The 23,376-nt window shown below is 39.9% G+C and overlaps 1 protein-coding gene across 1 annotated transcript; it reads right to left on the reverse strand.

Annotated features, from left to right (window-relative positions):
* Window positions 1-4,235: 4,235 nt before the first annotated feature.
* On the reverse strand, window positions 4,236-19,666 carry chrd (chordin). The gene is made up of 21 exons (XM_037268145.1): window positions 19,337-19,666; window positions 18,305-18,408; window positions 18,088-18,214; window positions 15,707-15,859; window positions 15,129-15,246; window positions 14,957-15,044; window positions 13,918-14,059; window positions 13,051-13,188; window positions 12,792-12,874; window positions 10,824-10,971; window positions 8,989-9,095; window positions 8,485-8,764; window positions 8,134-8,375; window positions 7,932-8,045; window positions 7,399-7,590; window positions 7,239-7,332; window positions 6,952-7,008; window positions 6,730-6,833; window positions 6,073-6,336; window positions 5,274-5,367; window positions 4,236-5,194 (listed from the first exon to the last, which is right to left on the reverse strand). Exons 1-21 carry the CDS (start codon window positions 19,476-19,478, stop codon window positions 5,130-5,132), a joined length of 2,856 nt encoding a protein of 951 aa, XP_037124040.1. The 5' UTR covers window positions 19,479-19,666; the 3' UTR covers window positions 4,236-5,129.
* Window positions 19,667-23,376: the final 3,710 nt, after the last annotated feature.

A 23,376-nucleotide genomic window follows, 5' to 3' on the forward strand; every position in this document is an offset into this window, starting at 1 on the left:
TGGTCTTCTCACCAATAATCCGTCATTTGTGCATATTTCATCATTTAAAATATCACTGTAATTTTGACCTATTGACATCTTGGAATTTTGGTCTCGCCTCTATTTATTCTGATAATGACTGTTCTTTTCATTTCATTCGTTTTTTATTGTTCTTGTCCTCATCTATTGCGGATGACCTGGAACCCTTTGAGCCTATCCCAATTGACTTTACCGAGAGTTCAACTGGAATGGGCTGAATACAGGGCAACTGGGACAAAGAACCTTTAACATTTTATTTTGCAACCAGGTTTTTTTTTTTCTGTGCAGCTGAATGACCACATCTGTGTCATAGTTAAACCACTGAATTCCCAGTAATTCTCACTGATGTCAGTAAGCCAATTATTTCCTTTAATATGTCGATTGAGTCAGAGTCATTAGTAGTAGTTAATTACGAATTGCTTGTAAGTAGCGGTTGATAAACCGTACCTTCTGAAATAATAAATCACTGAGACAATCAAATGCCTTGAAAATAATTCACTGCTCAAAGTACTGGACCTACTCAGTAGAGCTCAATCTGCTGGCTCCCCTTACATACTGCAAGGGAAATATAAACAAAGCTTTTGTTGTTACTTCATGTCTGTCATGGGTCTCGAGTTTATATATAGGTATGAACCGCATCATATTAATTGCAATTATTACATTCAAATGTCTGGTAAGTCACAAAGGCTGAATTGAATTAAATTGATTTACATACATGCAATATGTAGCACACGACATTTTTGACAAAACATAAATTAATAGCTAACCTGGGTTAATCTATCTATCCGTTCGTTCGTCGATTCTGCAGGTATTGTTTTTCATGGTGTACAAAAGAGGGTGACATCAGAGAGGATTTTCACTCTCGCCTCATCCTACTCCGACGGAAAAAAAAAAAATCCCCATTCCAGTGCCGGAGTATAATAATCCTATCCCATCCCGTCCAGGTAAAAACGACAAGCTGTCCTGTTCCCGTTCAGTATGACTCCCACTCCTATTTTGGAGGCCAGCTACAAAATAATAACAAACAAACCAGCTAATATCGCATTTTATACAATACAATACAGTACAACTTTATTTATATAGCGCATTTAGTTACGCATTATTTATTTAGTTAGTTTTTTTTTTAATTAGTTTTTCAAATTTAGTAACGCATTAAGTTTTTTGTTAGTTTACGTTTCAATTATTTACATGTCCAACCCAACTTTGCTCATGCATCCGCCATCTTTTTCAAGGGCACTAAATGATCTTTCTTACCAGGAAAACCTAGGAGACTTTAAATGTGCCACATGACTTAGAATCAAAAACAGGACATTGTGCTGCCTGTAAGCAAAAATTGTTTTAAAAACAACTTCACTGTATCATCACTTGCTGAATACTTTATGCCAACTGCACGTGCGTAACTAAGGGAGCATGACAGGAAAGCCTATAGGCCCTGTCCCAATTTCCTGAAGAAAAAATATAATACAAGTTGCCCAACCATCAAAACACAAATCACTGCAAGTTCAAAAACGATGGTCTTATGATTTTCAATCTCACAGATGATATGCAAAAAATAATAATCACACAGTGAAGAGGATCACGGTTCCCTAGTTGGAATACATCCACAGTTCTCTCACTCCCAGCTACAAGTTATGAGGTGAAAAGGTCAAACTGAGAGGCGGGGTTTTGCGCACATGCACGTGACACGCAATTTGCTGCAGACTCACCATGCTGTTCCCCCTGGCAGAGGTCCAGCAGGGGACTCCTGCATGAGACGCGATCAGTCACACGCAGCACCTCGTGAGGAAATCCTCCAAGTTCTAAAACAAACTTCCATTCATTGCGACAGCTCCTCGTGTCATGACGTGCATAGATCTCAGCCTACTAACCTAATGTTGGTCCTGTTGTTTCATTTGAGAAGATCAAGGCTGGGCAGAATCCTATTGGTTGCAACGTTAACTTCCAATTTATTTATTTTTCAAGTACACGCCTTCTTTGTGATCATGTAAAAAATAAAAAAAACACCAGTGCACATGCAGTACATAATGACATTGCTCTTCCCTCGGCATAATCAATAATAAAAAAAAAAACAGAGATGCTTAGATCGTCATCACCTCCTCCGTGTTGCAATGCGGACTGCAGCCGTGTGAGCAACATCTCTGCTCCACGTTGCTCTAGATGCGCATGCACCTTCAGCCAATTCTTCTCAAATGTGCGACGCAGGTGTAGTGACGATCGGAGGAGGAGTTTGTATTTAAAAATGTAATATATTCACATAAGGGCAAAATATTGTAAAACAGTCAAATTTTCAACAGTCAATATCTTTAATTTATACATTTGCTGGAAATGACTAAAAAGTTATATTCGGTATGTATTCTTAGAATTAATCATCAGATTAATCTGTAATCGTTCTATCTTTCAATTATCGTTATCGGAGTAGTGGTGGTAGTGGTAGTAGGAGTAAATATGGTATATAAATACGAACAAAGAGCTCTGCGATTTGGAACAAACCTTGTGACTTGCTTGGAAAATAATCAAAAATGTTTTGCTGCACACTGATCCATCAGTTAGTTATGCCTAAGTCTGTCTCATTGTGCAACTGTAGCGACATAATGTTGCGATAAACTTTAATAGGAATCATGTCATGTAAACAAAGAACCTAAAGGCTGATTTATAGAAGGGTGACTCATTATACATGGGCAATTTATTTATGCTTTAAGCAACTGTTAAATCTGATGTCTGGCTGTATCTTTTCTGTATTTTTGAACCACATATCATCTTTAGGTTTATCCCCCCAGAACTGCCTTTGGGCAAGAAGCAGTGTACATACTGAACTCTTAACCCATCAGAGTGTGGACAGACAATCATTCACACTGACATTCACGTCCATGGGCCATTTAGAGGATCCAATTAACTTAGCATACAATGGGACTGTGGGCGTAAGTTAGAGTACCCAGGGAAATCCCACAAAATCACAAGGAGAACATCAAAACTCCACACAAAAGAGTCAAAGTTGAGATTCTAAATGAATGTTCTTTTTATGTTGTGTCTGGCTTTGCTTATTCTTTTTGGATGGTCACTTGTGAGTCGCCATCTATCTTTCTTTTTATTTTTGCTATTTCTTTATTTCGTTTTTGGCAGTTTTGTTTGACTTTAAAAAGGTTATATGACAGTGACAGACATGAATAGGATGCACTGCATCAGTATCCAGGAGAGTGCGCTGTTTCAAGCTTTAAAAAAGCTCTTACTGTACTGAAATGTTCAGTACTTGAGTTCTCAGCCATACAGTAACATCAATACTATATATGTCATGTACAAAAACTGAGGTTTACGTTACAAGACAAACTTCATAAATTGACAAATTTACATTTAGCAATAAATGACATGAATGTGTATAAAAAATAATTCAAAATTGCACATTTCAGCTGTTGTCAACGAGACAAAAAGAGTAGGAAAACCGTACAAATATTTTTTTTACATGTGTGAAATCAAGAGAATCTAGTTGGACCACTTGGTCACACTCACACTGACACCATGTGCAGGTGCAGCACTACAGCTGGTGAATGTCTCATGATTGTTTTCTGGCTGCCACAGCTCGACCTTTGACCTCCACCATCTGGCTCTAACATACAAGTCTCCTTGCTGTCGTGATGAGTCCTCAAAACTGCTGTATGGCTCACAGAGGAAGCTCCTCTCATGTAATTGTGTAGCTTGGCCAGCAGAGAGCAATGTGTAGCTTGTGCTTATGGGAGATTCCATGTATTTACACGTTAATATTAGAAATATGCTAAAAACACTACAGATGAGGGATGAGGAACTAAAATGCTGGCGGGGGTCATTATTTTTTATCAGTAGTAAAATGGAGCCACTTCCTTACCAGATGAATGACAAAATTGTCATTTTAAAAATTGACAAAATATGTGCATTTGTGCAAAATGCATGCTCTTAAAATATTATTTTTTCATCATACCTTTTTCAATGCATGCATAGAAGATCCTCTAATCAACAAGAAAGAGTTTGAAACAAACAACAAAAAGCACATCCTGTGATTTTTTTCTCCATTGGAAAGGTTATAATCAAAGACCCCCAAAAAATCACATTACTACTTTTACTTTTCTCTGAGAGGTTTGTTTGTAATATTTGATTTCACAATAGTATGAAATGTTTTAGTGAGGCCATCTGACTTCTCTGTATGCTACAATAGAATTTTTAATAATACTGTAACACAACCACAGATATAAATTTTGCCATCATCGGTTTTATTTTGGAACCACAACATTTAATAAATACAAATACAAACAAGCTTCATGTCTTAAAAAACAGTATCAAAAAGATCATACAATATGACTTAATTCACAACAGATAGGTGGCAAATTAGGTGTGAAGTGAAGCAGAGCAAAAGCGAAATCAACAAGAGGCTCAAGGTTAGCAGAGTAACACGAAGCAGCAGAGCATCTTGCAACCTTCTCAATGCTGCCAAAAAAACCCATAAAAACTCACTGAAATGCCCCCAAAACAAACAAAAACAAAATCTGCCTTTGTTTCAGTTTAAAAGTTCACCTTGCCACCCAAGTTTGCTGTCACATCTACGTGCAGCTGTCATTTAAAAGGCATCATATGCACACTCCCACATATGGACGCAGACAGATTCACACATTCATCCATGTCTTTACATCATCCAGTGAGAGCACTTGAAGTCGCTGTAGTACAGAAACTAAGGATGTGCTCCAAAATGGACATTCAACTGAAACTCACTCAACAGCCCAAAGCTTCCATTCAAAGGCTGCCTTGTTAAGCTGCTGAGTTTTTATTTTATTTTATTTTTTTTAAAGCAAGCAAAAATCTCCAGGAAAATTTCAAGACAGGAAGCAGGTTTGTAGCGTCTGTTTGGTCGTCTCCAAGGTCACTAATCCCTAGGAAAATTCTGTCATTCGTTGAAAGTTTTTCTCTTCTAATCCTCCTCCTCTGGTCCTCTCTGTCCTTTACAATCTTAAAGCTGACGACAAGGTGGGTGGGAGATGGGGGTGGGGGTAAGCGTGAAACTTGATTGGCCCAGTGTGCAGTTCTGGGTTTGAGTGAAGTGTCACTTTGGCAAAGTCGTCATCGGAGTTATTTGAGCGTTCTGTGTTAGCTCAGTGTCTCTGGCTTGACCGTTTATCAAGAGCCTTCATCACGAGTTCATCTTCGTCTCTTGAATCTAAAGTGGAAAAAAAGTTACGATTTTATTTTCGATTCAAAAGTTGATGATTGGCTGGCGACCATTTCAAGGCACGTACCGATGCAGTCGGGGCAGCATGAACCATCTTTGCGAGTGATGTTGGAGCAGGTCAGCAATGGACATTGTTTACGTTGACATTTAGTCACACCATGCTGTGGGAAAGAACAGAGGAACATTGGTTGGACGTGTTGGTAAAAAAAAAAAAAAATAAATAAAAAACACAGAGAAGCCGCTGCTTCATTTTTCACTTTTATTAAAACAAACCCAGAGGGACTGGCCTTGGTTCCCAAAGAAAACAATGACACGTTATTTATTGAAGTTGATATTGAAAATAAAAGCAAACCTTATCGACTGATCTGGCAGAAGCAACGCGACTACTTCTACTTTTGATATCTGAGGAATGTAAGTGCAATATTTACTTTTCGATTAGTTCAATTTTGGTGCTCTCATGGGAAATTTCTGCTAATTACATTATTTCATGCGCCACGAGTCTCTACGTTTGTGAAACAAATAGATCTTTTTTGCTATGACAGTGTGCCACGTGTCGTTGATCCTGCGCACTGATCTGGTTGTTGCTTTAGATGGCAAACTTTTAGCCCAAGCCATAGGTGATGTTGAATGGACCATAAAATATGATGAGCCTGAACTTAACAATGGATCAAGGTATCGGGACACTGCTGCCACAGGAAGTGGAAAATTTCCGCTTAGCTTTGACGAGAGGTGGCTTTATAAATTTCTCCACGCTAGAATCATAAAAGAATATTTTGGTGAAATGAAGAACTAGAATTCAGCGGGATCTAGTCAAACATCTGCTAATAAATGAAAAGGTTATTCCCTACAGTTTTGACAATACTTACATCACACCAGCAGTTGATGCACTTCATCTCTCCTACCAACGGCACCCACGGATGCCAGTTATCGCTGTTCTGGTAATAGTTCTTGCCAAATTTGCAGTGTCTCGGCCCATCCGCTTGCATCATGTCGGTGTGTTCCAGGTCGCCGGGGATCTTCTCGTCATCCGGACACTCTTTACAGCAATCTGATGGATTTCGTCTCACCGGATGACTGCATGTCAACGTTGGACACGTCACCTTCTCACAGTGTACTTCACCGGTTGAACCCTGCAGAGGTGAGTACCAAAGATGACACAATAGTCACAAAAGCAATGTGGCAATACTGGAATGAACTATTGCAATGAACAACGTAAACCGAGGGCCCAGATGTCAGACGCTGCTCACAACCCCAAGTTGCACATTTATAGGACCTCTGGGCATTGATATGACACATATATTGTCTATTAACCCGAATTACAGTCCCCCATCAATGTCTTTCTTCTGCATTTTAGCTGTCAGTTTGCCATTTCTGAGAAAATGCTCATTATATTTCCACAATTTACTGAAATGACCTCGTGAGACGTGTATTCAGGACTGTTTCTTAGGAGCGAACACACGTTAAATGATCCATTAGGGGCCTTGCAAAGTAAAGCCAGATGTTGAGTGCTGGTGCATGTATACCTTGCAAGTGCAGACGGCACATTTAATGTAACCAAAGGGAGGTACAAAAGGATGCCATGTCGTTCCAGGCGCGTGCATCTTCTGGTCTCCCTCAAAATAACAACCTAAGAGAAAGACATTAGATTGTTGGCTTTGGAAAATACCCAAATGCTTTGCAGTCGATACTTGCAAACAGACACATGACACAAACAAATTCCAGATGAGAGGATGAAAAACACCCACCTTCAGGATTTTCTTCCGCTTTTTCTGGACGTTTTATGTCCTTTGCGTCTTTTCTCTCTGGGTGGCAAGAAAAGAAAAGAGACATAATTATTACTGATTACTGAAAGTAGGACGCATACTATCAGTATTGTCAGACAGACAGACAAAAAGACAGAAAGATACAATAGTGGTAGTAAATAAAAAATTTTTTGGACCACGTAAGTGAAGTTGGACATATTTTGTGGCACACCCGATTTTCTCTTAAGGCCCACTGATCTAACTTCAATGTCATTAAAGAAAAATCTCACCATCACAGATTGGGCAGCATTTATCGTCAGGCTGGCTAGTTTGGGAACATGTCAACACCGGGCAGATTACTGGATCACAGATCACAGTTCGCTTCTACAAAGAGAGAAATATGAGATTCCATTTTCAAAGTTATGTGTCACTGTGTTTCTTTTGAGTTACCTGGCAGCTGCAGGAGAAACATTTATCATAGTTGGGAGTCCAATGGGATCCGTGAGCGTGGTACTGGTTCTCAAAGGAGCATGTATGAGGGTCTTTTTTCAGCACTTCAGGATCTTTGAGAAAAATGTCATCAAATTCAGCCTCATCTACGTCTTCTTTCGTCCCAAACTCGCAGTTGTTGGAAACATGAACCTAGACGAAATGACATGATTGTAAAGGAGGTTGAAAGTAAGGAAAGCGAGACATTGCTAGAGATGTTTTAATTGCTGCTAAATGTAGCTTCTCTCTTCACAGATGGCTTTTTTTGTTTGACATTTCAACAAATTGATTCTCTTATTAACTGTTGACATCAAACCTGCCAGTGCACTTAGAGTCAAAAGTGAAGCATTCTTACAAAATCTGCACAGATGGACTCTAAATGTTTGAGGAAATAACCCCCTTAAAAATTAATCAAAGTCTACATCAAGTTTAGTTGAAACTTATAAATAAATCACAGGAGATGAACAAGGACTAAGCAAGGGAACTTCACAAACCTGGCCACGAATTTCTCCCCTTGGGTTCAGCTTGGTGCTGACCTGGATGAAGGCTGTTCCTTGGTCCAAGTGCTGCAGTAATTCTGCACTGATGTCCTTCAGAACACCCCGAGCCTGGAGGAGATGAGTGAGAGGTTAAAACTGATTGAGATTATGTTCCGAATCTGTGCTGCATTCATCAACAGTGTCTGTGGCGATGTACCTGAGAGCCATAGAAACCAGTCAGCAGTCTCTTGTGGTTAACACTGCTGTCATCCAGCTCCCCGATCTCAGCGAGCCCATGCAGGTGGGCGTTCACTGTGAGGTCATCAGCCTTGCTGAGGCCCGACACAACAATCTCATAATGAAGGTGGCAATATTTATCCACTGACACCCAGGCGTGGCCAGAAGCACCGGTTCTAACTGGGGGTGACACGTAGTGCCCGGCAAGAGGGGTGGGCAACTCTAGAGGAGAAAGTGAACATGAATTATATATTATATATTTATATATAATTGGATGAGTTGTGGTGAGAAATGTTTTACAGCTGAAATTGTGTCAATCAATGAAGCTTACCATGCCTTGGAGCCTCCAGGCCACTATATGGCAGTGCTTTGATCAGACCCCTTAGTTCTCCCTCCTGGTTTTGAGACGTAGCCACATTGATGAAAAGTTCATTCTGCAGCAGCATGTGGATATTTCGGGCCTCCAAGCGACTCCAGCTGCCCACTGCTCTTCCCGTGGCCTTGTTGTACTCCGGCGTCAAGTCGTAGAGTATTGAGCGCTTATTTCGTCGCCTTGGCTTCAGCTCAATCGTGAGGCCGACCATATCTCCGGTGAGACCCGCAACTTGAATCTGAGTGTGGAGTGGAATTTATATTGAAATTGCAGGTGTTGGTTATTTTTCTTGTAAGAATCCAGCAAACAAAGATATTTTACAGTATAAATTTTTTTTGACACTTTATAATATTGAAACCCTATAGCCAAGAACACTAGTTCAAGACTTTTCCCATTTGTAATACAATAAATGTGTCCCGTAATGTGAAAAATAACATTCATTAAACCTAGGCAGATCCATACCTGATAATCCAGCGTGCCGTTATCATGAAGGTTAAAGACGGCCGAGCCCGTGCCTCCCGTCTTCCCAGGAGTCAGTGCATCACCGCTGGACAGCACGCTTTGGATGGCTGAACCACACACGAAGTGACTTTCATCAAAATCTCCTTAAGACTGTTTTCATGCTCATATTACTGAGGTTCAACACATTCTCTACACAGGGTAATCCCCCTCTTAAAACTGCCGCAGATTCTCCATGACAGCACGCAAAATGAGAAAATGATTACTGTCATATTTGCTTCTTAGATGAGGGAAAAAGGGGCGCGAGATACTCGCACCGCGCTAACATGCACATATCCGATGAAAAGTCAACGAGAGCATTATAACCTACAACATCTGATCCTATTTGCAGATATGGCGATTGAATATGTGGTGCATTCACAAAAACCCACCCAAGGTAAAGTCTTGGTATGAGGTAACCCTTGCTGAATGCAGCAGGCTTAAAAGGATTGAGAGGAATTAGAAGCAGAGGGTGATAACGTTGTACGAAATTGAAAAAAGGGGCAGAAAAATGCTGAACAAATGTAGCCATAAATGTACTCAGACTGAAGGATGAAGAAGAGGAAAAAAGAAGAGAGGTGAGAGTGAAAAGGCCGTGTTGGGTTTAAATTCTTCACACATGACATCACAGTACTAACAGTGACAACCAACAAGGACTGTCAAGTCCAGCAAACTTTCAGGCATGTAAGCTAACTTTTGGTGTATGTGTGTGTGTGTTTCTTTTGGAGGCGGCACGTGAGAAGCTTTGCACGATTCCAAGTTCAATGTTCATATTGTATGTTAGGACCGTGTGTGCTTCAACACTGACAGGCTATCATGCTGTCAAAAACATTTTTGAAACTTCTGGAATTTCTGTTGATCTGGTGGGACAGAATGTCGAACAAAATAAGCAAATTTTAGTATTATTAAGAATGAATAGAGAATGACACCAATAGCAATGAATTGAATGGCATTTTTTCAACTTGAAACTGACTTTGGAGCGGGAGGTGTGGTTTACACTGGCAAGGTCACAAGTACTATTGAGGGTTTTTAGAATAAATAATTGTATCAATTATTCCATCTATTACCTGAATTATCTGATACAATTTTATTTCCCTGATTACTTTTGATTTGTCAATTATTTTTGCTTATTTGGTATTATTTGGTGATCAAAGGCAACAAAACAACAGTTAAGCAATGTCACACAAGGAACATTGTTGGTCATTGTTTTCCAAAGTAAAAACAGATGCTTGCAAATGTCTTATTTTGATTAAATACAAAGAATAAGTTAGTCTGCTTTGCATGAAGGATGAGAGAGATCAGAGAATTATTACTTTGAAAGTCTGAAATCAGATTTGGACAATCTTCAGTCTAACAATGCCTCCAAACAATGACTCTATTGAAATACGAAGCGATTGATTCGATAATCATTTTGTTGTCGATGTGTGTAATCGATTCATTTTGACATCTCTAGTCACAAGCCGACCACAGGACACATATAGTATATAACTATTCACACTCACATTTACAGCTACTGAATGGACATGTTATCAAATAACACAATAAGCATGTTTTGGAAATATGGGAAGGGAACAAAGTTTGCAGAAAAATAACATGCGAGCGTAGGAAGAACATGCAACTGTTCTCAAAACCACTGGAAAAGTACTTTTTTTTTAATCCAAATGCAAAATAGCACACTTCCTGCAAAATCTTCAATGCAAAGACATAACCAAGCATATTTCTTTTGTTTAAACAATGGCAGGAGACACTTGCCAGAACCATGTCTAGTTTTAACAAAACATACGTTTGGTTGTACTTACTGTCACAGGATTTTCTGCCAGTAATAAATCCAGAGATCTGCTGGGAACGGTGACCCTCTGTTGCCACTGCGATCTCCAGCTGCCCACGAGAAAGCCAGAAGAGTTCGCGGCTATTCAAGTCTGTCAGCACCTCTGCAAAGTCTGGATCCTGCACAGATTGGAATGGTAAAACAGAAATTGAGAATCTGAGAGAACAAACAGCTAACAGTCGTTGAACTGGAACCATATTCCTCCTGTATACAAAGCCAGTCACCCTTAATGAGCACATCAAATATCGACCAAGTGTTTCCACCTTCAAAACATTTCGCAAAGATGAGCTGAGTACAGCCAAGTCAAGCAAGAGTGAGAGGACAATAAAATCTCCCGCAGAGAAATTCAGTAACCACATGTGCAAATATCATTAGAAACACATATGACTGCGTTAAAAGGGAAGCCAACCCCAACAATTTCTTTACAATAATATGTTGCATGTGCTACCTCCCACTACTCTAAATACAGCATTCTGATAAATGTTTTGTTTATGAAATATGAGTTAAGCAGCATAATTCACGGCTATTTTGCCACTTGCTGTCGACTGAAAATGACATCACAGTTACCAGGTCTCAGGTCACAACCAATCGCGGCTCAGCTTCAGAAAACGGGTGAGCCGTGATTGGTTAAGACCTGGCAACTCTGATGTCATTTTCAGTCGACAGCAAGTGACAAAATGGCCGCCCCCTGAGATAGATTAAACAGCTTTAATTCAACACTAGTTGGGCTGCATAGAACATACAATTACAAAGAAAATTAGGGGTTTGACTTTCTCTTAAAAAGTATCCCAGAACTCACATCAAACATTGACTTTAAAATCTGGCTTGCATTGCATGCTGAGATGAAATCCTCCTCAACTGACTAGAAAGATGTGAATCGGTCAGAACACCAAAGCAATATACTAAATACTGGGCAGATGTACACAGGCGATGACAAAATGTTACTTTTGTGACCCTGGGGCATCAGCTCAGTATAAATATACCTCAGTATAAATATACATGTCCCATAAATATGTGCAGGGAGAGGCCAAAAGAATCTAACAAGTAATGGGCACAATAAGGTCTTCACAAAGTATGGTGTCAACACTCATTACAGGAGAAAGAAGGATGATGTGCAACATGTTTTTGGATGACTTAGTTACTCAGCTGGATCCAGAATGAGTCAGTGTATTGCATTTAAGGATATTAAACAGAGGTCAGCGCAAACATTTTACATGGTCACGCTCGCCCACAGGCCTGAAAGAGACACATCGGGCCTTCGTGCCATTCCAGGCAGAATTAAAACCAGGCTCTCCTTTCATCGATTGTCCTTCCCCCCTTTTCCTCTCTTCATCCATCTCAAGCCACAGACCACTAACTACTGGCATGTGTAAGAAGTGTGGACGCAGTCCATCTTCCGTAACGCACCTCCCTCCGTCTCTCATCCCGGCGACACATCTGTCTCCGACCCGCTGTCTTGCGCTAGAACACTTTCTCTTCCATCCATTTTTTCCTTTTATCATGTCTCAAAGTAGTTAGCTTAGATCAGAGCGATGGCGACAACAAGCGCTAGGATGTGGTGGTCAGACCACTTCCATCTCAGTATTTTTTTGCTCTTTAACTGCAGCAACCCCCTAATTTTAAATCTAGGACAAAACTCTTAAAGTACCTCACTTTTGACATGCTGCCGAGGACGTTATGTTTCTATCACTGTTTATTTGTTAGTTGCAGCTACTATGGAAAATGATGGTGGAATGGTAAGTCAAGGAAGAACATATTACATTACAAAAATAAGGATATATTTGATCGAGTTATAAGGCAGGGCATTTTTTAGGTCAATTTGCACAGTGTCAAAATCTTGGCACAAGTGGGAGGGGAATAGTCTGCATTGCATTCCTAAATTTGTTCTTGTATGTTATTTTTGTGTTATTTGTTATCAACTGCTTGGACTGTTACTCACATGAGATGTGATGTTGGCCTGGATCTCTCTCAGGATGTGCTGCCTGTAAAGCAGTTGGACTCGAATGGGAACCAAAAGGGGTTCTGTGGAAAAAAAACAAAGAGAAACTAAAACCGATCCCTGGATTTAAGACTTGTAACAAATGAAATGACAGACTAAGTCATGGAATTAAAATCAGGACAGAATACCCCCCCCCCCCCCCCAAGTGTCCTCTTTTCTTACTGTATACATTATCATATATTCAATTTGATCCATTTACCTTTATCTTTGTTTTTGATGAGGCCTTGCAAGATGAGGATGAAGTGGAGGTTGTTCTCCACGTCACTCAGCGTCAACATGGCGATGCCTCCCATGCCTGCGTTGTCCTCTTCTGATGTCAGTGTTGAGCTGAATGTCTCTGTTCATAGGGAATAATAAACAAACTGAGTATTTGTATTCCCTTACAGACCTTTGGAAATGCAACAATTCTGCCACTATGTAAACAGAGATTTTTGAGCACTACAAAATAAATAGCACAAAAACACAATCGTCTTTATCCATTGGGGTGTTATAAGCAGAAATGTTGTTGCTATTTCAAGCTGCCTTATTGTTACATTGTCTACAAGTCAAGTCAATTTTATTCATGTAGCCCTTAATCAAAAACATGTCTCAAAGGGCTTCACATCGTCACACTTGACAAATATTCTGACCTTAACTCCCAGAGGTGCTGTATGAGAGGACAACTGTAGTGCTTCTTACCAAATGATGTGTGATTGGTGTAAAACAAGTAATGGATGAGAATTAACTACCGTAATTTCTTGACTATAAGGCGCACCCGAATATATAAGCCGCACCAGCTAAAATTAGGGGAAAACCCTGTTTTGTTCAGATATAAATCGCACTGAACTATAAGCCGCAGGTGTTTAAATGTTTGATTTCCTCATAGAAGAGGAGATGCACAAATCACACAATATGATTAAAATCATAAAAAAAATCAATAGATAAACCTCTCTGGACTATAAACCGCAGGGTTCAAAACTTGTGCAAAAAGTAGCTGCTTATAGTCCGGAAAATACGGTACTTCTTTTGTATCTGAGGTGTGTCAATTATGCAATGTGATGCATTGTGATGTCTCCAGAAAGCTCACCAGCGAACAGAGCCCTGTGTTTGATGATCTTTCCTTCTACTTCCTCTTGTTGGCCGGTTGACGTGCTCATGCGGACGCGCAATTGCTCATTCTGCAGCTGTCGTAGAAGAGGCTTGGCAATGTTTTTCCATAAACCACAGATCTGTACGCACAAAACAAAACAATAACAAGAGAAAATGAGTAAATCTGAAAAAAAAAAATTGTCGGGTCAACAGAGAAGCAATGACACTTGTCGACAACACATCAAACAATTGACTTCTCTTTCAACCCCAGGCTGGAAGAGAAGAAATATGTGCGCGTGCCGGCACCTCATAACTTAGAGTTCAGGGGTAATCTCCTTTCTAATTAGCCTATGTTTGTCCCCTCGCTAGGCGGTGATGTAACAAGTGAAAAATGTTCTTCTTCCCCAAAGTTTTGCCCAGGCAAACTCCTTCGTCCCTTCTCATTCCTTTTCTGCGCTGGAGTGTTTTCTCCACGGCTGCCTGGTGTTTGACACTGACATTTATCTTAAAATAATAATAGACCAATTTCTGGGACCTGTGTTTAAAGGGCTCCTGCCTTACGGAGTTGCGTGTTCAGCCTGAAATGGAATGTGCGATGTGTGTATTTTGGCAGGAAGTGATATGTAGTGATAGCTTCAGACATCAGGGACTATGCGGGAAATACATTTGAAGAAACTACTGTTAGACACAATTAACCTCTGACTAATTTATGAGGATAGTCACAGACTTTTGAATGTGATACGTCAGACACTCGAGGCACTTTACCTGAGATGTTCCATTTTCTACATTCTAGTGAGTAATTAATCGACTGGTTCATGTTTGGAGATGTTATGAAACCAGAGACTATGTGTGCATGCTGCTGTTTATTGCTGCAGCATGAGTTATGGCAAAAAAAAAAAAAGTCACGGAGTCAAAGCATATATCATGAAGCGGGGGAAGCTTCCCTCTCTCAGGAAACACTTTGACATCCATGCACACGTCATAAAAAGACTCCTAAGAGAAGCAAGATGATTTAATTTATCCAGATGAAGTCTTACCATGTCGGACTGGCCCTTGGGGACTTTGTATTCAAAAGCAGTGGCACCATCTGTACCCAAGAAGAGGATTTTACTGGGATGGGCCATTCTGGAACAACAATAGATAGATAATTATATAGTGGTGTTGCAATTATTTCCTCTCTTGTTTTTCTCCTTCATAGCAACTGTTTACTTTTGGTATGTGATGGAGAAGGCCAGGCTGGTTCTAGTCAAAGAGAAGCGAGCTCTGGCAACAGCGCTAGAGCTTGGCACCCATGATTCTGTCACTCCTGTCAACAGTGCGACAAAGTCTGCAAAGAAGGCGAGGGTAAAGTTGGTCAACAACACATGAATCATCGTACTGTTTTTTTTTTCTCTAAATAAATATTTCATGAGTGATGTCAGTTCTTAAGTACCGTATTTTCCGCACTATAAGGCGCACCTAAAAACCTCAAATTTTCTCAAAAGCCGACAGTGCGCCTTATAATCAGGTGCGCCTTATATATGGACCAATATTGAGCCACTAGAGCAGGCGTGTCCAAAGTCCGGCCCGCGGGCCAAATGTATATATCTTATATATGGACAAAGCTTTAAAATGGGCCATTCATTGAAGGTGCGCCTTATAATCCGGTGCACCTTATATATATGGACAAAGCTTTAAAATGGGCCATTCATTGAAGGTGCGCCTTATAATCCGGTGCGCCTTATAGTGCGGAAAATACGGTAGTTTTTGTGTAAAGTGATGGTACATCGGTGGGCGTCCCTGCTCACCAGTGCGGCTCTCCTCCGGGCCCATATCCTCCGAGCTCAGGTAGGATCTGTCGTTGTAAGATTTGTGCAGGTCGTCCTCCTTCCCTTTGCCCTTGTCATGGAAATACTCAAAGGTGTCCAGCATTGGGTCGGTCTGTTTCTTGTCTTCTTCACCTACGCGGAGGGAAGAAGCAAACGCTGTGGGAATTCACGCCTGTTTCCCACATCTACAATTACAACCAACTCATTAGGTTCATGTAACAATGTTCACAGTTATTTTCTCCTGAGGGTATCGCAACGGCTATTCTCTTTTGTCTGGCAAGCCCGTACAAACTTCCCAAAGCACATCCTGCTACATGTTCCCCAAAATCTGGTGGACAGATGCGACAATAGTGTCAGCTGGCTGCCTTTGTTCCCACATTTGCATTTGAGGATGAAATATGTGAACATGGGCAGCCAAAGAGGAAGTGTGGCAAATGAGAGAGAGAAAAAAGCAAGATGTATTAAAACAAGGCGCTTCCAGAGAGTCAAGTTAATTAAAATCAGTGCTGTCTTTTGGAGAGAATGGAGAGAATTGATTAATGTAATGTTATGTAATATTTGGACATCAAACAGAACTTCAGAATTCCCGATTATTTGGGCCCACTCTGCTTTACACAAGTGCTTTAGTTCAACAACACAGCAGGATTTCCAAGCATGAACAGTGATTTCAAGTTTTTTGTTAATGTGTTAATATATTTTCCTTTAGTAATTTGGGTGAGCTACTTTTATTTTCTCTACTTTGTTTCTGAATGTCATTGAGTGTTTTCTTTGACATTTTGTAAATGTTTTAGGTGTTGTAAATTTGCTTGTGTGAAGCACATTGAGGTCCCTTGAGTATGAGATGCGTGCAATCAATAAAGTTCCCTGTATTGCGATTTAAAGGTTATGCCACATTACTTCAATCAGATTCAAGTCTGGACTTTGACTTAAGCGCTCCAAAACCTTCATTGTTTATTCTTAAACAATTCAGAAGTTGACTTCTTGATGTGTTTTCAATTGTCATGAGACATGCCTTTCTATACCATAAAAAAACAAGACTTTCTATACAGTGCACTTTCGGGGTTAACGGGATTCCCAAATTCTGGACCCCAAAGTCCGCGTAGAATCGAGATTTAGGTGTACTCATCGGTCTGAAGAAATTGGTATCAAACATCCCCTGCGTATGCACTTATTGGCTTCTGGGTAATGTCACACTCAAATTTCCCTATATTACTGAATGCTCAGGTGCAACGGCGACACGCAAATGCACGTGCACACACACTCGCACAACTTTTCCATCACTTGCACAAATATACAAGCTGCCTTTGTGCCAAAGCTAGGACGAACACACTCAACCTTTTCCTTCAAACATAACCACAACACACATACACAGTCTTGACCCTGTCCCGATTTTGACATGGCACACACACCCAAACACACACTGACAACAACACACACATACACGCACACACACACGCACACACACACAGAACTCACTGTTGTCACACTGATGGAGGCTGCAATGTTTTACCTTTTACTTTCCATTCCATTACCAGACACAGAAAAAACACCCAATCTAGAGTAGCATGTACCCCACAAAGTGTGTGTTTGTGTGTATATGTCTACGTCAGTGGAGGAATATGTTAATACGATGAAATTGCAGGGTCTGCAACAGCATGAGACAAAATAGAATGGTGGTGTAGTAAGTGAAGTTAAAAGACTTTTTTCCCAGGATTTGTCGCACCTTAATTAGACAATTAATTAACCTCTTTACGGAAAGACAATAAAGTCACAATTGTCCCTGTGAACATTGAAATTTCAATCAGGACACAACCATGAGGACATTATGCCGATAAAATTTTGAAAGATATTATCTTAAAACAATTTTTTTAAGAAAAAAATTGCCTTTTAAGCTTAAGATCAGGGGATGCTTTGAGAATAATTGTCAATTTTTGTCTATGTGAAGCCCTTTGAGACTGCTTGTGATTTCGGGCTATACAAATAAACTTGACTTGACTTGACCTTTTCAATTACAAAAAGTGATCATCAATATATACTCATATCACTAAAATTAATTGATTTTCCAAATGAAATTCAGTGGCAATATGTCTCTACCACTATTTATCAAATTATATACATAACCACTATAGTTAGATTGCTCAGTGTTCTTGGGATTCTTGATAGAGCTTAAAATAAATGTATTATTGTTGTTGTTATTATTATTACTATTATTATAAATATATTGTTAATAATTATTATTATATATATTAATATTTTTAATATAATTATAATAACAATAATAATAAAAATAATAATTTTGTAGACTTGATGAAAGAAGAGGAAATGAAGACCGTTTTTAACAAGATAAACATGTGACTTACCTTTTGGGCAGGTTTTGCAGCAGTGTCCTGGCAGCAGGATGGGATCATCACAGTCTGGATTCGGACAGTCCTGCTTTATGTTCTTGCAGTTGACTTTCCCAAATATCTTCCCACGGCGACTCTTTTGCTGCACAACATTATTGGAAATTGATATGTTTAGCCATGACACATTTGCCTACACATAGACTTCATGCAGTAAAGAAAGTTGAAAACTTACAGGGTCACAATGACATTGTACGCAATGCATTACACCAAAGGGCTCCCCCAAATCCGGGTGCCATGTGTCCTCCAGCGAATAGAACCGACCCCCAAATGAGCATCCTGTACAAGAAATATTGTTGAACAATAGATAAAACATTATAATGTGAACAATTTGGCATGACTTCACTACTACTGATGTTTTTGTGTCAGGAAATGTGTGACACAAATAAAGTATTTAACTTTGCAGTGAACCACAACATCCTGCTAATCTCACCTCTGGTATGTTGGATGGGAATGAAACTCACAGAATGCCTTACGTGTTTGGGGTTTTACAGTCCGGCATCCTGCCTCATCTCAATGATGCATGCATGGGAAACATTCAACTTTCCATTCTGCGATTATCAGTGGTTCACTCACATACTATATCGTGCTGTATTTTCCAGATTTTCCATTTTGAAGAACGTAGTGCATAAAAAAGCAGATGGTTTGATTAGATTTAAAAAATAATAATTTAAGAGAGAAATGCAATCAAAAACGAATCTAGTTTGAGCACGTACTGTTTCAACTTTCCTGCCAGTGTCTTTTATTATTGCTATGGTAACATCTTGAGTTAGTTTTGTGCATGCTGAGAATAAACAGGTTTCCATTGCCCCCCTATTAAAATGATTACACTCTTCAACTAGTCCAAACTTTGAGCCACTTCAGCTTGAAATGAATCATCTCCAAAGAGCACATGCTTGTAATGGAAAGTCGATTGATTAGAGTTTCCATTGCGGAATTACACGTTGAGGCGCACTGCCGAGTCGTTAGCTGCCTCGTAAAATGCTGGAGGAGGCTTTTCGAACGCGCGGGGATTTTACACATTCTGCTCATGCATCAAATGTGGTTATGACTCACGCTTTTAGTTTACGCATGTAGACGAGGAAACTTGGATTTCAACAGCAAAGGAAGGCAAACGCTTTATCCAAAAAAAAAAAAAAAAAGTGATCGTCATAATAATAGATATATTTCTGTTGGGCATAATAAATTAGTAATAGAACTGGCTTACCTGACAGGCCTTTGGAAGGCAGAGGTTCTTTCTCAGACTGGATGGGCAGCGAGTGAGACTTGAGGCGTGAGGTGGCCTCCACGCACGCACACACGCAGCTAAGCACGCACAGTATCGCGCAGAGCACGCGTGGAACCAGCATCGCCGCGCTCGCTCTGTTTGCTGGATTCAGCCCGCGAGATTCTTCACCACTTCCCAAAATTAATGTATACAATTATTTAGCGAGCACCGATAAAGTCACCTTTACGTCCAAGTGGTGCTCTTTTAGCAACCCAAACCGATGTGACAAGTTCAGTGCAGTGTGGACTAGAATTCTCCTAAGGGCCGTCCCTCTCTCACTTTTATAGCCTGCTTCCCTGACAGCTTGAAACAGCCACCGGCTGGGAAGAGAAGGGGGGGTAATAGGTGGGATCGGTGATGGGGGTGGGCCAAGGCTTGATTACCAATTGGAGTCTCCAAAACCCCTTCCACCACTAGGGACCCCGAAAATACAAACTTATTCCATGAAATGTTCATTGCAAATTATGGACAAGTTTAACAGGCTCACTCTTCAATTCTCTAAAAAAGTTAAAGTCTACTCACAGTTCCTGGTTTGGTAGTATGAGTTGCAAATCACTCATTGTCAAATTCAGAATTCTTTATTGATCCATAGTGAAGTATAAGAATTACAACACAGAGAGCGAGCGAGAGGGGGAGAGAGTGAGAGAGAGAGAGAGAGAGAGAGAGAGAGAGAGAGAGAGAGAGAGAGAGAGAGAGAGAGAGAGAGAGAGAGAGAGAGCATAAAAAAGCAAAATGATACGTATGCACGGTCTTCAAACAGCTGTATTTCAAACAAAATCAAATAAATGACTCTCCAATGCAAACACATAAATCAATACTGTACATGACTGTATGTAAAATGATATTATTTTTAAATTTATGTACTGTATTGTTAAAACTGAAGTGCATGTGTGTTTGTAGGTGGCTGAACACCCCCACCTCCTCGTATGCTCAGACCTAAGTGACGGAACAGAAACGAATGAAAATATTTGCAACAGATTTTCAATTTGTATTGGCTCTCTGCAACTTGTTCCTTCTATTGTTTCTTTTGGCTTAGTCGAAAGCTCAAACCTGGACACTTCGACTTAAAATCCCATGTGCTGTGATGTCATTCATTTGAGTGAGCCATTGTGCCAAAAGCTATTTTAAGTATAATTTATCTCAAGGACATTTTTCGGCATAAAAATGAATTGACATAAAACCCCAAATGCTTGTTTGTATATGAATTCGAACCCATTTGTAGCTACAACAACAAGCCATTGCATACATCCACATTTAACTCAAATCAATAAACGACTTTTCTGCAAGAAGTGAGCGCATTTGCTGCCACATTTCAACATTCCATACTCCCACCTTTCTCGTCAGAGACTGTGGGAAATATTTCCACAAGCAACACTCGCCTCGAGTGTCTTTATGCTGCACCACCGCGTAAACGTGTCACATCCAATCATTTTTGTGTGCCAAAAGTGCCGAGCGAGGTGTGAGCGCAAGGTGTTATTTTAATGCATATGTCACATAATGTCTCCTGTGGGAGCCACTTCCCACAGGGTGTGGGGATTCACGCAGCAAACCCCCCCAAACAATGAGAGTCGATGATGGCCTGTTTGCACTTCATCATTGGGTGCTAAGCGACCCTTTTCTCCAACACTGTCATTCATTAGGCAGACGGCATTCGTAATCGTCCATTTGAGAGTCCACAAAACCTCAATTGGCAGTACTGGGACAATTTTGTGTATTGGAGAGAATCCAGTTCATGTTTTCAAACTACTGGAGGATGGTAAACCCATTGCGCTCTGATTAAAATACCATATAACAGTAAACACTATAGCCTATACATGTATAGGCTAAAATAAAAATGTACTGTACATTGCAGTATACAGTACATTTTGATTTTTACTTAATAATGTCAGCAATTTATTATGTTTTTTAAATCAGAGATGCAAGTAAGCTTTTTGGGATTATTTTCTGCAATGATTTAACCATTTTAAATCATTGCAAAAATAACAGATTTTAATTTAAAATAAAAATTTAGCCATACATATATAGGCTCTACTAGTGTTTACTGTTAAAATCTGTCCGTATTTTTTTCTAGCACGCCAGGTTGTATTATAATAATATAATAACAATGATATAATATATAATGTGGTAATAAACTTGGTAATAGTTTTGAATTAGAGGCTTGACAGGTGGATTTCCCCTTCCTGAAAGTCATAGCTACATTGTAAAACCCTATCACCCTATTGATTTCTGCATGTAGTCAATCTTCGTGACAGTTTTCGTAGTATGCACACAGAACTTCCCGAAATGGAAAATGGGATGAAGCCACCTTGTTTATTGTATCCCACCCTAATTTCAACCAAAGATTTGGTTTACATGACACAGCCATCCATCCATCCATCCATCCATCCATCCATCCATCCATCCATTCGTCTGTCCGTCCGTCCGGTCCATACGTCCGTCTAAAATGAAGCATAAAATAGAAACATGGAGCAGTAGCAGATTTCCAAGCGGAAATGCGTGGCAATTAAAAGAACATTATCTTGCGCGTGTGCGTGAGGGCGTGGGCGGTGACACATGCATAATGGTGCGTAATGGTTCCATTGGATGGATCTACACTCTCAATCATGGCGCTGTGTATTTGCCGGTGTCTGACAGACGTTTGCGGGGCCATTAATACTGATTGTTTAACGGCATCCCCCCCCACACACACACACAATTAACTTCTCCTCCCCCAAGCTGCTCTGCTTGACAAGAAGCGCCCGCTTGGGACAGCATCCTGTTTGCTACTCGGTCTTGGAGGTGTGAATATTAAACCCATTGAGTTATAATAGCCTGGCAGATGCGCGACCACCTACCCCCATCTTCTAGATTCGGCGCTCTATTTCACCACCTGTTCCCTATCCCAATGGTAGTTGCGTGCTTTTGTGTAACGTTTGTCTTTAAAAGAAAGCAGGGTTATCAGAGTGATATGAATGAATGAATGAATGAATGAATGAATAAATAAATAAATAAATAAATAAATAAATAAATAAATAAATAAATAATAATGTCTCATTTTCGGTAGAAGAGACTGACGCACACATTTTCCTGGAATTCAAATGAACCACTTCATTTCTGACTCAGGTTTGGATAAGATCATGTAATGTCGCGTCTCCCGTTTTTTTTAGTTTTTTTTTTAAACGAGAGTATTAAGATTAGGACCATTAAGATAAAGTATTTCCCCACAACAGGAGCCTCGGTTGTTAATCCAACTGCATCGTTGCATATCAGTAAAAGCAAGATGTGGCGGGGAACAAAATAACGCATCAATTAAACAAGAGGAGCATGTTGCTTTTCAGCCACTGTTATGCTGATGTCAATAAAGATGGTAATAAGAGGCGTACTGCTCACTTGTAAAGCTAATTTTCACCCTGCTTTTGCAGCGGAAAGATGCGAAAGGGTCTTTCATCTCTCAATGTGCAAATTGTAGAAGTCTTGCAGAGGCTATGTTTATTCATACTAATGGCATCGATTTACAGACAGTCGAAATTGAAAAGAGGACCTTTGTTTCACATGATCTGAAGAGGATATAGTGTGCTCCCACCCCTCCCCCTTGAACTTTTTAAAATATTTGTATTTACGTGCATGCAAACTTTGCTGACCTTCACTAAATGCCTGTTGTGCTAAGCTATTAAAACGTTTTTTATTGCGTCATAGCAATATGTGATGAATTTGTAATCTTTGCAAATACATATACTGTAACTCTCAATGAGGATTCAACAATGTCAAAAAAATTGGTTAACCAACAGTTTCCGAAATTGATACAAAAGACAAACAAAAACAAGTAGATGGCATAAGTGTATATACAGTATATTTGGAAAAAACGAAAATACATCCATGTATGACCTTATGTAGAGATCTGTGCATACATATTCACACCATTGGGAGGAGGCTGAAACTGGGTATAGAGGCAGAGTCCCATAAGCATCATGTGAATTTTTAGTGAATTTAATGATTTAATA

The sequence above is a fragment of the Syngnathus acus genome, chromosome 13 (genome assembly GCF_901709675.1).
Source record: "Syngnathus acus chromosome 13, fSynAcu1.2, whole genome shotgun sequence".
Classification (NCBI taxonomy): Eukaryota; Metazoa; Chordata; class Actinopteri; order Syngnathiformes; family Syngnathidae; genus Syngnathus; species Syngnathus acus.

Excerpts from the sequence above, each read along its gene's own strand:
- chrd (XM_037268145.1), bottom strand. The coding sequence starts at position 19,478 with ATGCTGGTTCCACGCGTGCTCTGCGCGATACTGTGCGTGCTTAGCTGC. Across the intron at positions 10,972-12,791 it reads AGGCCAACATCACATCTCAT|GATCCAGACTTTGCAGAGGT; the intron begins GTGAGTAACAGT and ends CAATCTGTGCAG. Across the intron at positions 7,009-7,238 it reads ATGCTGCCCAATCTGTGATG|AGAGAAAAGACGCAAAGGAC; the intron begins GTGAGATTTTTC and ends CTTGCCACCCAG.